Here is a 16,274-nt window from a genome sequence, read left to right on the forward strand (position 1 = left end):
ATAAATAAAGTACAATTTTAATCACCAACAGTTTCAATATCGTTATGGCTACAACTCTATAAATTCACAGCTTAAACTTCTGTACAACTACCCTGATATGAAATCTTTTCGCTAGCAAAGCTTGCTTCTTAAGCATACTTTTTGTACATGCGCCAGTTAACCTTGAATTTGGCAATTTTACACAAATCACCTTTCAATTTTTAGTAGTTACCAGCTACAATATGCAATACATCACCTGCATCCTGAAGGTATTCACTTCTGAAAACTTAGTGTTTTTTGTTTGCTTTTACAGAAATATAGCATAGTATTTTCATAAGGAATAAACCAAGACCTGAAAATCTATCAAAGAATGTAAGTTTCTTTACACAATTTACCTTGTAGTTTACTAAAGAAGAATTTTTTTAATACTTTATTTTTTTTAAAAGTTCTTTCAGAAATTTTATATTCTTCAAAATATATTACACATTAAGTTTCTGAGAATTAGGTGAGTGCACAAACTCTTTGAAAGTATGGGTACTAAGTAGGGCGCACAAGGTAGGGCATTTGTTTCTAAAAACCTGAACTTACATTACTCAATTGACAAAGCATTTTTTAGCTATTAAACTCTAGCTATTTATCCTCACAAATGGCAAAAATGTGAATTATCACTTACCTAAAGATCTGATGATCAAAATATATGGAGCTAAATGGACTGCAATTTTAGATTTCAGTTTGTTTAAATGAGTCATGTACTTTCTGCAATTTACTGCTGCTTAAGTCCCATTTCTCCATTAAAAGTGTTCTTTCTTTTCCTACTGGGTGACAGGTCCTCCTTCCCTCCTTACTATCACTGCCCCAATAGCTTTTTGCTTGCTTTTACAGTTAACTATACAGAAGCTGCAAAATTATCTTTTGCTTGACATTGCTCAGCTATATCCATTTTGGACTTCAGTGATGGCTCTAAGTATCCATGTTTCAGGAGGCAAAACAGCTGAAATTCACCCAGCATATGTTATACTTCACACCTATTACTTATCCCTTTCAGTGGAACTTTGTCACAGAAATCACGACTTCCAACACTTTTCGCAATTCAGCCCATATGACCTTCATTTCCAGAAACAGGTGCCAAAACTGGTACAAGCTAGTGAGCATTCATTTAGCTACTTTTAGGAGCTCATTTTTCAGCATCTTACTCTCAGATAAATAATATAAAATCTGAAAACTCACATTTTCTGCTATAATACCACTTAAATTTTTTCCTTGACATATCTGACATATTAACAGTGCATTAAAACAAGAAAGGTAATAAAGGCTAATATTATTCTTACAACTCTAGCATCTTATGTAAACTTCCATCTGCCTAAAACAAGGACGTCACTTTTTTAAAAGCATTTGAATCTTAGGTTCCCAATATCTGAAAATGAAATATAATACTTTTAAATCAACCATTTAAAACATTCATTTAATAGTTCATCCATCTTACTACTTCTCAAAACACCTGCACTCTTAGCTATTAAAACACTAATATATTTGTATGTGTTATGTGTAGAACGTACATGAAGCTGCAAAATACTAAAGCTTGATTTAACAGGGCAAAGTTCCCAGGTCTCGTTCTCCAAAAACATTCTTAATTCTTCAAGACGGGTTCTGAAATACAACAGATGAATACTCGTAATGAGCAGCAAGAGCAAATCAGAAAGTAGACTGACTTATTTAACTTATGTAGCAAAAAATGCCTTCAAGAACCACACAAGTCACACTTGAAAATGGATATTTAAACTCATTCTTTCAACTGGCAAACCATCCGAAAACTGTGGCTACTAATGCAGTGTTATTTTATGACACCTCTGGAAAAATTCTCAAAGAACACCAACCTCAAAATTGGAAACAATTTTTTTTTCCTCAAAATCTTCCATAAGTACAGAGGAATGTTTATGATTGTGCAGTACTGTGCAACAACAATGGCTCTTAATCCCCTAAACTATATTTTTCTTCATATCTTAACTTTACATTGATATTAATACAGAAAAAGTATTGGGAAATATAATCAAGCGATTGTTTCTCTGCATTGTCTCTGGTATGTTTTTAATCATCAGTAAGTACAAATACTTTTATTAACGAAAATCTTTTTGCCACATAAGCAGGAATTCATAGAAAAAGACAGCAAAGAGGGCTTACTGCTGTTATCTTTTCTTCTTAATATACATTATACTGTTTTGCTTAATGTGTAGCAGTTGATAAATTATTCACTGGGTTTCTAATCAGGCAGTGAAATATTCCAAAAATACCACTATTTCAAAAACAAAATGTAATCACCAAAACAATTAAAGATTTTTGCCTCAACAAGGTGCGCAATGTGTTGAATTATGACTACCCTTTGCTATATGTATTTAAATTTACCAACTAAATGCATATAAAGTCTGATTTTCAGAGGCACTGAATACTCATAGCCCATAGATCTTCTCCCAGTAAAGCCAACAGGAACAATAAATAAAGTAGCTCTGAAAAAAAATCAGAGCTACAGGTTAAATTCTTTGAGAGGAAGATTAAAGAGAAAAATTCACAGAAAAGCAAACAAATATTTAAATCTACATAGTACCATATTTCATATCATTTCAAAGCTGAAATTTAGCCACTGACATAACATATTTGAACAGACGCTTTTCATTTTCACCAGCATACAAGTCTAGAAAGGGGCACAAGTGGGAGGTCTGATATATTCATTCTCTGGCAAGCTTTACTGCTCAGACACACCTTTTCACAAAGGTACCAGCAAATGAAAGTGAATTATGTTCTAAAATCGGCTGGCCAATGTCTTCTGCCAAAAGCCCATTCTAATTTTTCAAAATAACCAACTTTTACCCAAAAGTACATTAGCGTTTGCTCTTGCATTACGCTGCTCTTCTATGCTTTTTGAACGATGGGACCAGTCCATTTGAATGCCTTCTCTACGCTGCCAGCTCTCTACATCACCACACCACCCAGGAAGCCACGTATGTCAAGCTACATAATCAAAGAACTGATCACTCCTGGACTCTAAGCATTTCAACTCTATGAAGCTTTCATGCAGTAATGAATTCTTAAAAGGGCTAGCTTTTTTTTCCAATTAAATACACAGAGGGAGTGAAAGCCACATTAGCTTGATCTGAAAAGGCAAAATGCTTACAGCTTTATATAAATCAACCGGATAGATATAGCTGAGACACAGCTGGTTTTGATATTTTTCTTTTTGGGGACGAAAAGATCAGCTAATCAATCTTCAGAATACCCACGCAGCATAAAACAGCTGAAATATTAAAAAGTTAACATATTTGAGTCCATATCAATAATATTTCCTTTTATTTTCACAAGAATGACAAGAAACACTACCTACGAAGAAACACAAATCATAAAATGATTGTTTTATACAGATTCCATTGATGTTCTTATTCTATTCAAAAGAAAAATCAGAAAATTATAGTTTCTGATTCCCTACACTGTTAAATAGGTTCTTTAAACATAAGCAGGATCTCATTGGTCAAAACAGTATTTACTTAACCAAGTATTAGATCATAAAACAGAGGAGTAAAATAGGATTAAGCAGATCAAAATAGCTTTTCCAAGTAGATGAAAGCTGCTAGAAAAGAAGCATGCAGCAGGCTAAGTGGGGAAGTTGAGAGAGCTTCATTCAGAGGTGTCATGAACTCTCAAACAGTTTTTGCCATAAGAATGCACAGCTGCAAGCTCAGCTTCCAGAGCAGTAGAGGTAATTCAGTTCAGATTTCTGAAATGCTTTTCAAGAAATAAAGGTAAACGGCATCTCATCTTAATTAACTCATCTCCTGACAAGACACAATATGCATCTGATTAAGCCTCAACCTTTTCAGGCAACTGAAATTGAGGTCTTCATCAAATTTCCGAAAAGAAATCCTAGATGTAAACTGACAGAAGAAAATACAAACCACATCCTTAGCGCCTGAATTTAGAAACTTTCTAATGTACTCCTGTCATAATTTTCATACTTTACAAATTTTAGATAGAAAGTTTCAGACAAAATGGGTTAGGATGTATTATTTTGCCTTGCCTTGGTATGACAGTTCCCATACAATGGAGGAAAACAGCTCGAGACTGGGGATGTAAAAGCTTCTCAGAGCAAGGAACAATGCTGTATTTCTTCCTATATCTTCCTAGTTATTTACACACAGAAAGAAGATAAATGCCAGACAACTAGAATGGAAGACTTGTCAACCATCCAAACCAAAACATTTGGGAAATGAAGACACTTAAAAAAAAATAATAAAAGTTTTGAAACTGTCAGCTGTGCCGTCACAACCATGTATCATATCTGAGGCCAGAGACCAGTCCAAAGTAAACTTGACTGAAACATAATCAGACACTGCCAATGAAAGGAATTATGAAAATGTGACTCAAAAGCATGGACACAGTTCTACATAACTTGATATGAGACACAAAACTGCATACTTAAAGTATTTCACAACCACACACAATCAGCTCTTTTTATGTAACGGCATAGAAAAAGAAATTTATAACAATTTTGCCAAAAAATACAGACTTCAGAGGCATTCATCTTCATTAGGAAAGAAATGTATTAGGAATTCCAGAAGACAGCTAAGCAGTCTGAAAAACTACTGAAATCCCACACAGAGGTTTTCATCTTTATCCAGCTTGCTTGCTCCAGAACTGTAGTCTTCCATAAATACACAAAAGCAAGGCTTCTCCACAGAAATAAAGAGTTCAGAGTCCTATTCTCATCATGAAACATATCCCACTATATGAACCTAATCTGCAAACCTCAGTGCAGGCATGTTATTCAGTGCCTCTGGAAACCACTTAAAACTAAAAGCAACAGAGAGTCATTAAACTCGTCCAACTTCACATACAGTAGTCTCACCTGTGGTACGTTTTGAAATAGTTAACGCTTTGTTTTCTGATAGATTCTTGCAAAACTTCAGACTTACTGCCACAAAATTCTTCTCCAACTTGCATCAGCCTATAATGATAAAACATAGTTTAGAATTTATCTATTCAAAATTACCTGAATAATATTGGAGAAAAACCTAACTCAGTAATACTGTTGTTCCGAGTAGAATCACAAACCTCACTTATTACCAGGAGAGTACACTCATCTGCATAAAAGCAGAAGACCAAAGTTAAGTTACAAAAACTTACACTCATTCCACAAAAGTCCATGTCTCATTTCCTCTCCAAATCCTATCATGATATCCCATACACGTAGGAACAAAGAGCCATAAGCAAAGCAAATGTCTGTTTGGGATCCTATTACACAAAGTAAGCCATACAGGTCACAGCTTGAATCCATCATTTTATTATCAAAATTATCAAAAAGGATATAATAATCTATGGGTTAGCGATACCATAATCTTTTGCTGCTATTGACTGAGGAATCCTTCAAAGCTTTTTGAAACATTAAAAATGTCAGATCTGCACTGATGAAATTTTAAAGCTGGCCAATACTGAAATCATATTAGAGCCTAACTCGACCAGCAAAGCAGTTTGTTCATATCTACTGATACAGTGTGAGGAACATTTCCTCTTTGTGTGGGAGTCTGTGCATGAGTGTCAACCTCTATTTTTGCTACCTGCTCCAAGGATGTATTTGAAAGGGAGAGGAAACAAAGTTGGCATCAGGGTGCAAACATCAGCCTTAGTTAACCATGCTGCCTTATCAGAGTCCAAGTTTGTCCACATGTAGTAACTGGCCTTATGACCACATCAGTATACCTGCTGATAATATCAAGTACAAATATGAAGTCATCATATTTGAAGTTAGACAGGTCTGTTCCCAGAAGATACGTTTTCACTTTCAGTTGAACATCCTACAAAACAAACATTTCAAAAATCAGCATTGAGTCCTTGTTAAAAGTCTATGCAAAAAAAGTTTTTGTATACTTAATATTCTCAAGACAGAAATTACGGCAAAAGGCTCAGATGCCTGGTTCATTAGTACTTTTTGGTTTGTCTGCACTGCTAACTTCTTTTTGAGATTTAGGGCAGAACTCTGCAGTGTGAATAATTTCCTGTTGACTTCCTTAACTAGTAATGTAATGCTTCTTTAACGCTCTAAAATGCGATGTCAGTCCTAGACTCTTTACGGCCACTGGAAAAAAACAGACCTTTTGAATACAGTTCTGCTATGTAAAAGGATTACAGCTTTATCATTTGAAATTTGGGGTCTTGCAACAAATCAAACTGATCTAGCAGTCGAACTATGACTATTACAAAACCAGGCAGGTTCACAAGACTTCAGGTTCTCCCTAGTTCTGGCTATACCAGAATGGCTACAGATCATTCTTTAGCTCTGAATTTCAATACTTCCATTTTCAGTTTTCTATTTATTCAGATCCTCCCCCCGCATTTTTCCCTTTCCACACCTCCCACAAGCCATCCCAAACTGAGCAGTTCAGAGATGTTATAGCACATATAGGAGGAGGGACCTATAAGCTCCTTATACTCATGTTCATTACAGTTTGCAAGGAGCGATAGGGAACTAAAGGGTCTGGAGCTCTCTCCATCTTTATCAGCAAAGCCCAATTCAGATATCAGGCAGATACAATCTCATTTCAAGAGGCCTTAACCAAGCAGGAAAACACAAGCAGCACGACTGTGCTGAGAGAAGCATACGGAAAGAAAGTAGATTGTTGAGAGCCATATTACTACGTTTTGTTATCTTGACTGGGTTTGTAAGCACAGTGACCAAATAGTAATTGAGTCATGGAAATGAGGTTTCCATGGTTTTCACTTACTGAGCTCAAAACAAACCACTTGAGAGATCTCCTTAAAAAGATCAGCATGAAAATAACTGTATTCTATATTGGGGGAAAATAAGTATGTAAGACAGTCAAAAACAAACCTGCCATATTCGTGAAAGCCCATGTTCCAATTTCTTTTTTACATAGCTGCGGTCAAAACTGTTCTCCTCAGTTGCAGTCACATTGCTTCCATCTGAAACTGAGTTGGAAGGTATTACAGATATTTCCAAAGGCCTTGAAATGTATTCTAGTTTTTTTTAGCCATAATGAAACTTCTGCCTTAGCCATTATCATAACATCCATTATGCAGTCTCCAGGAGAACTCCACTGCTCTGAACTTTTGAAAGGAATAAAGCACCTATAACATATAATAATGCAAACCAAGAAAACTGATTGCTAGTATGTAAGCAAGATATCCCATTCAATAAGATCAAAATAAGATGAGAGAGTAATTGATATTTATATCTCAAATAAAAAAGATAAAGTTAAATGCTAAAGTGAGCACCAGTTATCCTCTACAAGATTCTCCAAGATACTCTAGCTCTGTAGACAAGAACCATGAAATGAAAAACTGCAGAAGATATATATATATTTTTTAAGACTTTGTCCAACAGTAAATTCTGGCGGCAACTCTGAAGACAGACACTGGAACTTTTTTTCCCCCCACAAACTGTGCACATAATATAGCATGCTCCCAGTTTTTTCCCCCCTTCTCATACTATGCCTATGTATGAAATAATCTCATAACCATGTACGTCTTCACTTTCCAAAAAAGCATTAAAATGTACAATAAGCTTCGCTCTCCCCATTGAGGAAGTGTGTTATTTCTATTAAAAAAAAGGTAATATTTTATGTAATTTGTGACCATACAGTTGTGGTTATGCTTGCAGTCTGCAATGGCACTTAGTGTCCTGCAGTTTGCTTCAGTCTACAACGGACCACAGGAGAGCTCTGTCTTAGCAGACTATACACACAATCTTTCCCAATGATATGAAAACTCCACTGTTCCTGACGAGTGGAAAAATTATGTATTATGGTCTTTACCTACAGTTTAAATCTCATCAGTATCAAACACCCAAACCATTCAGTGATTTGATATGAAAGAGAAAACTTTTAATCCATTTAGAATATTATACTGGAATATTACTAAGAGTACAGCCCTTCTCCCACCCCATCATTCAAAAGGCTGAAAACATAGAAGAATTAAGATTGTTTGCAAAATCACAGCACCGCCATGCAGATCAGACCCGTCTCCATCTCTTCTGCAACCCTCCAGCTGGTTTTCAGTGCTTGAAGACTATTCGCTCCCTTATTCCTAGACAAACTGATCTCATCTCTTCTACCTCCATGCACTGGCTCCCAACTCAAAGCCTTTTCTTTGCCCAACTCCTGATCCCAGCATGTACTCTCAAAAAACCTCCTCACAGTCCCAGTCTATCACTCTGCATTCGAACCAGGCTGTCTCCTCCCTGTTGCATAGCCGACACACTCAGATGTAGTGGAAATTTACAGAGTTTTTCCCTTCAAAATTTCAGTGTCTTTCTCTCGCTGTTGAAAAATTATGGTTTGCACATGCTCAAAGATAAAGTAAATGAAAACAGATCCTTATGATATCAAGGGAAAGACAGTTTTGATGATAATCTGGATAGCAAGGCTCTGTCTATAACTTGATCCTATCTGGAGAGCAACAGGACATGTCTAACAGACTAAGACACGTCTAATCTCTTTGCCTTAGACTACGTTCTTGAGAGGTGGAATTTTTTTTAACCTATGGGATTTCACAACCAGGTAGACATGTCACTGCTATAATGTAGATAGGAAAGTAAGGGTGGGGGGAAAAAAAAATAAAACGTTTAACAGCTCCTCAGCTACTGGAAGTAGTGTCTTGGCCAGTCCTAACTTGTGGAATACATTATTTGCAAAAAGATATTATTCCTAGTATCAACAAGGAATTCAGAAGCAATCCAAGACTGAACAGCCTTGATAGGACTACATGCATCTTCCACCTAGGGAGACAGCACTGAAGTCGTGAAGCACACTCAACTGTTAAACTGTACCATACTGCCAGAATGCTCAGGTACAGCTTCAGCCAGCAGCTTCTCATTCATAAGTTGATCTTATCAGCACAGAGACAGGTCTTTAAGCAGTCATCCAAAATGAGTAAGGACAAGAATGTCCTCTGCATACTGAATCCCTGTCACAGTAGAGTTCCCTGCATGGTAACATGCTACCAGGACCACAGTGGGAGTTAATCCTGACCGAACTTCAGTTTTCCACTGCTATCCTTCATACAGTTTTGTACAGAAACCCTCCCGGCAAAGCAGCAATTTTTCGTGTTTAACTGTGCTGACTACTGAAGAAGAGCCCAGAACCATCAAGAACCCAGGCCTGCCCTCCATCTGCCAGGCCTAAAAGATCATTTATCAACAACTAAGTGCTCTTCCCCTTTCAAGCCTTGCCCTGAATCTAGATCTTGCAGTCTAGTCATAGATGAGTGTCATCTGAATAACTTGATAATGAGCCCAGTAAGGAATGGGAGGCCCAACACAAGACTTTAATCAACCTTCTCAGATGTGTGCAGAACAGACCCCTGCAGCATTGTCTGGACCCCTGCAATTAAAAGGGGGAAGGAAAGAGTCATTCACTGAACAAGGCTGTCTATTTTTGTTAAGACTGGTATCAGACACCGATAATTCTCTTACACCAAAAAAGTAGGAGCACAGTGCACGGTTTTATGTTTTGACCATACCTTCTTCAGATCATCCAGTGTCAAGTGAACACAGTTTCCCTCTGCAACAATTGTTCATCCTAATTAGCACTTATCAGTGACCTGCCTCATTCTACTGGTCCTAGGCTAATGTCTCTGCAAGCAGAAGAGTGTCCCCATCAAGTATGTTTTCTGCTTTGGACTTTTTCAAAGTAGGTTCCTCAGAACAAGAACTATTTGCAGTCTCATATAAATATATAAATAAAATATATTACAAAAATAAATTTAGAAAAAGGATAATATGTAAGCATATAATATATGAGAAATATAAAAATGAAACCTTCAGCACTTTTATAACTGCACTTAAAATAAGCACATGTAGGGAATATGGTTATTGAGAAGGATGCTGGCATTACTTAATTTTAAGTGGAGCTATTCAGTGTGTTTAGAAATGGTGTTAAATTATGATACTTAAATGCTTAAGGAATTTCATCTCTGAGCTAGTGATCATGATGGAGAACATCCAAATGCTACCAGGAAAAATCTTCAAGCCAGCCAAATTAAAATTAGTCTGTCCATGGGGCTAGACATCATGAATATAGAAACAGTGCAATACTACATATATAACCAGAAGGTTAAAAGCTCTGGTATTTTCAACTGAAAGATTCCTCCACACAGTTAACATTTAAAAAATACATTGGGGAATTTCGGCTTATATTAGGGATACATATTAAATTTCTTCCAAGCAGCTAAACTGAATACAACTCCTTCCTGCTTAAAGTCATTGGGATTACTTCTGCAGGTATACTCTGAGATTTTTTTTTTTTATCCTAGTTATTCAAAATGAGAAAATAAAAAGGTACTTGATGCAAAAACAAAACTCAAATATAATTCTACACTGTATCTATTGTTGCAAGGCACTGGAAAATTTTCCCTATGAAACAAAAGGCATAAAACACATATTAGCCACTGCATACATATATTATAATTTAATATCTGTACCTAAATATGCTCTTCTCCTGAAGGTAATAATCCTGACAAATGTATTTTTCCAAGACTGATTTATCATATAACATTAAACAAAATACAAACAGAGAGAATAACTCAGAGACACTAATCAGAATTATCCTTTCTCTGGCTATTCGACGAAACAGAAATAGCTATTTTAGTCACAACATACTCTTTAGGAGCTTCTGGGACCTCCTCTCCTGTATACTTCTGCAGACCTAAGCCAAGTCTAATATCTTGGACCTATTCTCAAGACTCAGACCAGTTGCCTCAACTGAAGTGTCATTTATTCCCTCACTACCATTTGCATGAGAATGGTTGGAGATACAGATTCTTATGGATACTACTGTTCAACAATAATCCCAGAAATATTTTCTCTAGTAACCTTCTCTTGCTTTGGTATTATTGACAATTTTGTTAAGAGGTCTTGTTTTCATTCTTTTAAACTGTGCTGCAGCTAATTCACACATAACAAATGTATGAATTTAAGATAACTTCCTTGAATATCAAGGATTGGACAAAGGTCCACAAGCATTTCAATTTTTTGCTTTGAGGAATTTGGAACAGATGGCAGAATATAAAAATATTCATGACTTCATGCAAATATAACAATCAGAAGCATCCAGGAGTTATTCTTCTAGATGTCTGTTTTGAATACAATAATTTTTCAGGTTTCCCAGTATTTCTTTAAAATTGGTAAAAACAGCCGTCAGTCATAACAAAAGTTTTTTGTTTAATCTTTGCTAGGCAGGAAAAAAAAAAGAAAGAAAAACTAAAAACACACACACTGTCATTAAATTCATTCTTTGAATCCCAAGCAGGACTTGCACAGACTACTGTACTATGCAATATTATAAATGGAATGTTTTGAAATGACTGGAATTAAAACTGCGTCTTACATCATTTTCTTTTTGCTTTTTAGGTAATCTATTACAGCTATTAATATTGTTACTAACTTTTATCATCAGGATTATACTTGTAAAGTCAGGAGTTTTAAATGCTATAGTAATCATGCTGTTGCATTCACTTTCAACTCTTCTGTTAAATCAGCCTCAGGAACACATGCCTATTGCACCAGTTTCACAGAAATGTTTATGAAACGTGAAAACCCAACTCAACTGGACATGGCCCTGTGCAACCCAATGCAACTTTGAAGTTTGCCCTGTTTTGAGTAGGGAGGACAAACTGACCTACAGAGGTCTCTTTCAGACTAAATTTTCTTTGATTCTGTACTACAAAAATAAAAATATGCTTTGACCATGACCAACTCTGCAAGGAAAAATTTCCAGTAAGCAAGTCTTATTTTCAGAGATGCAGATAAAGTTCATTTTAACATCTGTAACAGGCATTAGTGATCACAAATATATGATACATGATCTAGACGAAGTGCAATATCCTTTCCATAATCCATGCAGGACTTCTTTTGGATAAGCTACACTATTAAAATAGACAGAGCTATGTAATTAATGTCTTCTAAGTCCAGTTTCTCACCTCTACAGTTGGTTTTGTGCTCCAGGGTCAAGATTTGCCTGATCTACTTAAAATGCTTTGCAAGACTGCTGATATTAAATGGCACAATGAGAGAAAAATACTGTGATAGCTTTGTGTTTTCAAAACGGTAAGAGCCAGATACACATACAATGGTTAGAATCGTTCTTCTACTGCTCCTATCGCAATAGTTTTCAACAGCGACAGGGTTTCATTAAGGAAAGAATTTTAGCAAAGTCTTCTGAACTGCCTTGTTCCTTTGATGTGTCCTCCTTTCCTTAGTTATTTTCCTCTTCGGCTTTAGCATATTATCCAGAAGTTAAATCAATCAATACGGAATGATACTTCCACATACAGGTTTGATAGTCACTGCACCATAAGCATTGACTTTTTAAAAAATGTACACTTTATAGATATTTATATTCCCTCTGAACTAAATTATGTTTGCAAAATTCCCTTGTGTGCTTTATCATTGTTGAGGTTTCTTTTAATCATTTTTAAAGTGATACACTAGCTCAAATACGTTCTAGTTGTACAGTACATTACAGCAAAGCCACAAAATCTCCAGCAATTTAGAAGCTGAGTCACAGATCTAGTGAATTAGTAGTAAACATACCAAAACACTCCAGCATGCATTTAAAAAGGAAAGCACAGAACACATTTTAAATGACTCGTGATTGAATATACCACTTCATTTGGCTTAATGGTTCTTTTAAAGTGTTTTACAGTGAGAATGATATTTCTTTCTTGAAGTGTATGAAAAGTAATCACACTAATGGGAACCATTATTAAAATTACATATGGAACTGCACAAGTGGTCTAGTGCCATAACGTCTTTACATAATAAACTTTTTTGATACAAAGATGACAACAAAAATAAAACAAGAAAAGGAAATACAGTTACATTTAAAATAACTTCAGACAAAAGTAAATATTACTGAGATTGGGCAAGTGACTCAAAACTTATGAACCTGTCTTAACAGGGTGAATCTCAAAAAAAGAAATATTTCAACTCTGAATTTTAATTCTGTAATACTGAGAAAACTTTAATCTGAATTAACACTCTGAATAAACGCACATACAAAAATCTTGTTAAACATCCATGCAATACAGGAAGGACACTGAAGAAAACATTTTCATTATTTTTTCAGGCTTAAAGTAGGAAGACAACCTGAATTATTGTAAATTTCATATGTTTTAAGACTTTAAATTTGTGATAAGTCTGACTTCTGAAAGAAATGATGGGTTTCAACTATAATTTAGGAATTTTAGTGTTCCAAGATCTGTTCTTTACTCCTATTTCCAATTTTTTTTTCTTTTTCCTCATAGTCTAATACAAAGAATAAAAGTTTTACACAAATCAGGAAAGGACAAATTGTAGGAACATTCCTACACTCCATGTCTTTTGACAGAGAAGCACCCTTTTGTATCTACAGATAAATAAAAGTAAAGCACAATACTAATGATTAAATAAATAGGAGTTTTGTATAAATTTTAATACCATAAATTTCACTGTACTCCTCCTGCCAAATGCAAGTACCTTGGGTTAATGGGGAAATAAACAAAGTCTGTCTCCAGACATTTTGTTTTTATATAAAACATATCCCATAAAACGTACTTGAGAGGATTGAGACAGATTAATGTTTTGTGCCCAAGTCATAAAGAACAAACTAGAACAATATAAAACAAAAACAGAATTACATCTAAAGCAAAGTGGTCATGTTGTTTCACAGAAAAGATTTCTTAAGATAAAGATTTTGCTTTTTTCTGGAAGGGAAATTGTGGCTATGTCTTATTACAGGTTCAGCAGCACATAAGACAGACAACATTCAGGAGAACAGTTTTCCTCAAAATCATGACTATTATTTACGACAGAATCATACCCCACTGTTTCAGTCACCTCTCTTAATATGCAGTCCAGTATCCCAATCTACTATGCATAACATGCAGTGAAAGATTCAACATCACCCAAAAAATCTGGTATTTCACATGGGGTCTTATGTTAAGAGAAAAACTCCTAAGACTTCGTAGTAGCCTACCATAGCTGACTTCAAAGCATTTTAAACAATGAATACTGTTTAAAATAAAACTGCTTATACCTGAGGCAATGGCACATATACAATGGCACACAATATTCATTAAAAGAACATTATACTGAAGACAACAAACTTTCAGTGAGTATTTAAGTCATTACTGCACACTATAAACAATAATGCTGAAGGCACTCAAGAGTAAAGATCACAAAGCCATCTACATAATAAATTAATGACTTGAGCACAAAAAATATATATATATATATTTTCAAATACCAGAGGTTTTATTTCCAAAATAGTTTCTTACCAGAAGATACAGTTTCTGCCTCATCTTGGTCACGCGTCTCATGCCACTGCATCGTTTGGTAATAGCTGAGCATGACTTCCCAGAGTGCTTTGCAGAGATCAGCAAGGCAAGGAATGTAGCTGTCTGATGTAATATGCTACAGAAGAACAAAATATCACTGTGAAACTATTATCAATTGCATTCATTTTTTGCAGAGGCAAAATAAACCATACAAAAACTGCCATATCCATACAACTGAGGTGCTTGATATACAAGTTTTCTTTTAAAAAGCATTTGAGAGCTGCCCAATCCCTGATGTTAGCCAGCTAATCAAATACAGTCTACAAGGGCAAAGTCTGCCTCTTGGCATCTCATTTTGGATTGACTCACATAATTATCCCTATAATCTCCATGCTACAGCAAAGCAAAAACAGAAACAAAACTGTACATTCTAACAGTCAGCATCTCTCACCAGCAAAGAAGGGTGCAGCCACCCCCGGGACATACAGGTACTGCTTCAATTCAAAGATACAAATATTTGTACTTCAGCAGTACATAAAAGTCATCATTGCTTGATGCCCCATTTTACTGAGTGTCGGATAAAAGAAATAGTTTAAATAATAGTTTTAAATAGTTAAAAAAAAAATTTTAGATGACACCTTTCCTACCTCCCCGATCCATCCACTGCTCCAAAGAGCCAATTACAAATTAAGATATTCACTGGGCAAAGAGAATCAATGTTACCAAAAAGATAAATACGCAGTGGAAGTTTCTAATATGAGATTGTCAGGTAAAGGGATGCATTTGCGGAGGGGTCTGGCCGAGTAAAGAAAAATGCATGAAATACATTGCTCAGCTTGAGTGGGAACGATAACAGAGTCACCACTGTCCCACTTGCTGTCAAGAAGCACAGCCTCACAGCTTATAAACAAGGGCAGACAAAGTCCACTTGTGTCAATGTGGCTTCAGTTACATTATTCTTTAAATTATATCAGAGCAGTCTGGAAGTCAACACTTCAAATTAACACTGTTGCAGAAAACAGGTGTCTTCTGCAAGATTAAGAGAGTCAGCTTTTACCATGTAGACATCTCTGAAAGAAAAGCAAGAACCATTCAACAAATATTGCCAAATCGCTTTTTCCTTCCTTGATGTTTTCCTGACGTTTAAGATCTAATGGTTAATACCCAGGATGCCTGAGCAGCGGGGCTGGACTAGATGATCTCCAGAGGTCCCTTCCAACCTCAACCGTTCTGTGATTCGGTGAAGTCTGCCCACCAAAGAACAGTTCTATGAATTCAAAATAGTGGCACTGCTTGCTAACCCAAGTGTACATTTAAGAAGATATGAAAGCATTAGTTACAACACAATACTTCACAAAACAACAGCTTCCTTAACTGTGGTGCTGTGAACACAACCACTACAGTAACCAAACAAAGCAATCCGTACAGAGGGCAAAACCTTAATCAAAGCTATCACCACTCTGAATTGTTTGGTCATTCACTGATGTAACCGTGGCTTTCTAAACACTAAGTGTCCTTCCTTACCAAGGAAGTGCAACAAAACCTTGATAACTGACTGAATATTAAGTTTAATTGATAATAAACATTAAATTGGACAGATTTCCTAGTAAATGCAGATGCACCACAAGTCCCTCACATTTTTCAGCTTTTGGGTAAAAAAATTATAAATTGCACATCTGTATTTTCTATTTAGTCATACTCTCTAGTTTCCTAAGCCTAAATAATACTCCTGGCAGTAGGATATATTGCTTGAGCCATTCATATTCTCCTACACTCTGCTTATGATTAAGCACTCATGAAAACTGTTCTTTAGCATTAATAGATGTTACTAGCAAAAGTATCTGAAGGGCTCATATTAATCATTATGCCTTTTCCAATTCTTTTAAAAGAACTGTTATTCTGGTTCTCTCCCCTATGAAACCAGAGCTGCCTCAAGTATATAAATTAGGCATCCTGGATGTACCAAAAGAAAAACAAACAAA

The 16,274-nt window shown here is 35.7% G+C and overlaps 1 protein-coding gene across 2 annotated transcripts in view; it reads right to left on the reverse strand.

The window, feature by feature from the left end:
• Positions 1-16,274, reverse strand: part of VPS50 (VPS50 subunit of EARP/GARPII complex) — a 104,074-nt gene that overhangs the window by 43,911 nt on the left and 43,889 nt on the right. For both annotated transcript variants that reach the window (XM_067291686.1, XM_067291685.1), the window contains exons 13-17: positions 14,293-14,428; positions 6,851-6,948; positions 5,722-5,816; positions 4,871-4,969; positions 1,536-1,626 (exon numbers count right to left, since the gene is read on the reverse strand). In XM_067291686.1, coding sequence (XP_067147787.1) covers positions 1,536-1,626; positions 4,871-4,969; positions 5,722-5,816; positions 6,851-6,948; positions 14,293-14,428 — 519 coding nt within the window. The remainder of the gene's footprint in view (positions 1-1,535; positions 1,627-4,870; positions 4,970-5,721; positions 5,817-6,850; positions 6,949-14,292; positions 14,429-16,274) is intronic.

Source organism: Apteryx mantelli, chromosome 2, assembly GCF_036417845.1.
Source record: "Apteryx mantelli isolate bAptMan1 chromosome 2, bAptMan1.hap1, whole genome shotgun sequence".
NCBI lineage: Eukaryota > Metazoa > Chordata > Aves > Apterygiformes > Apterygidae > Apteryx > Apteryx mantelli.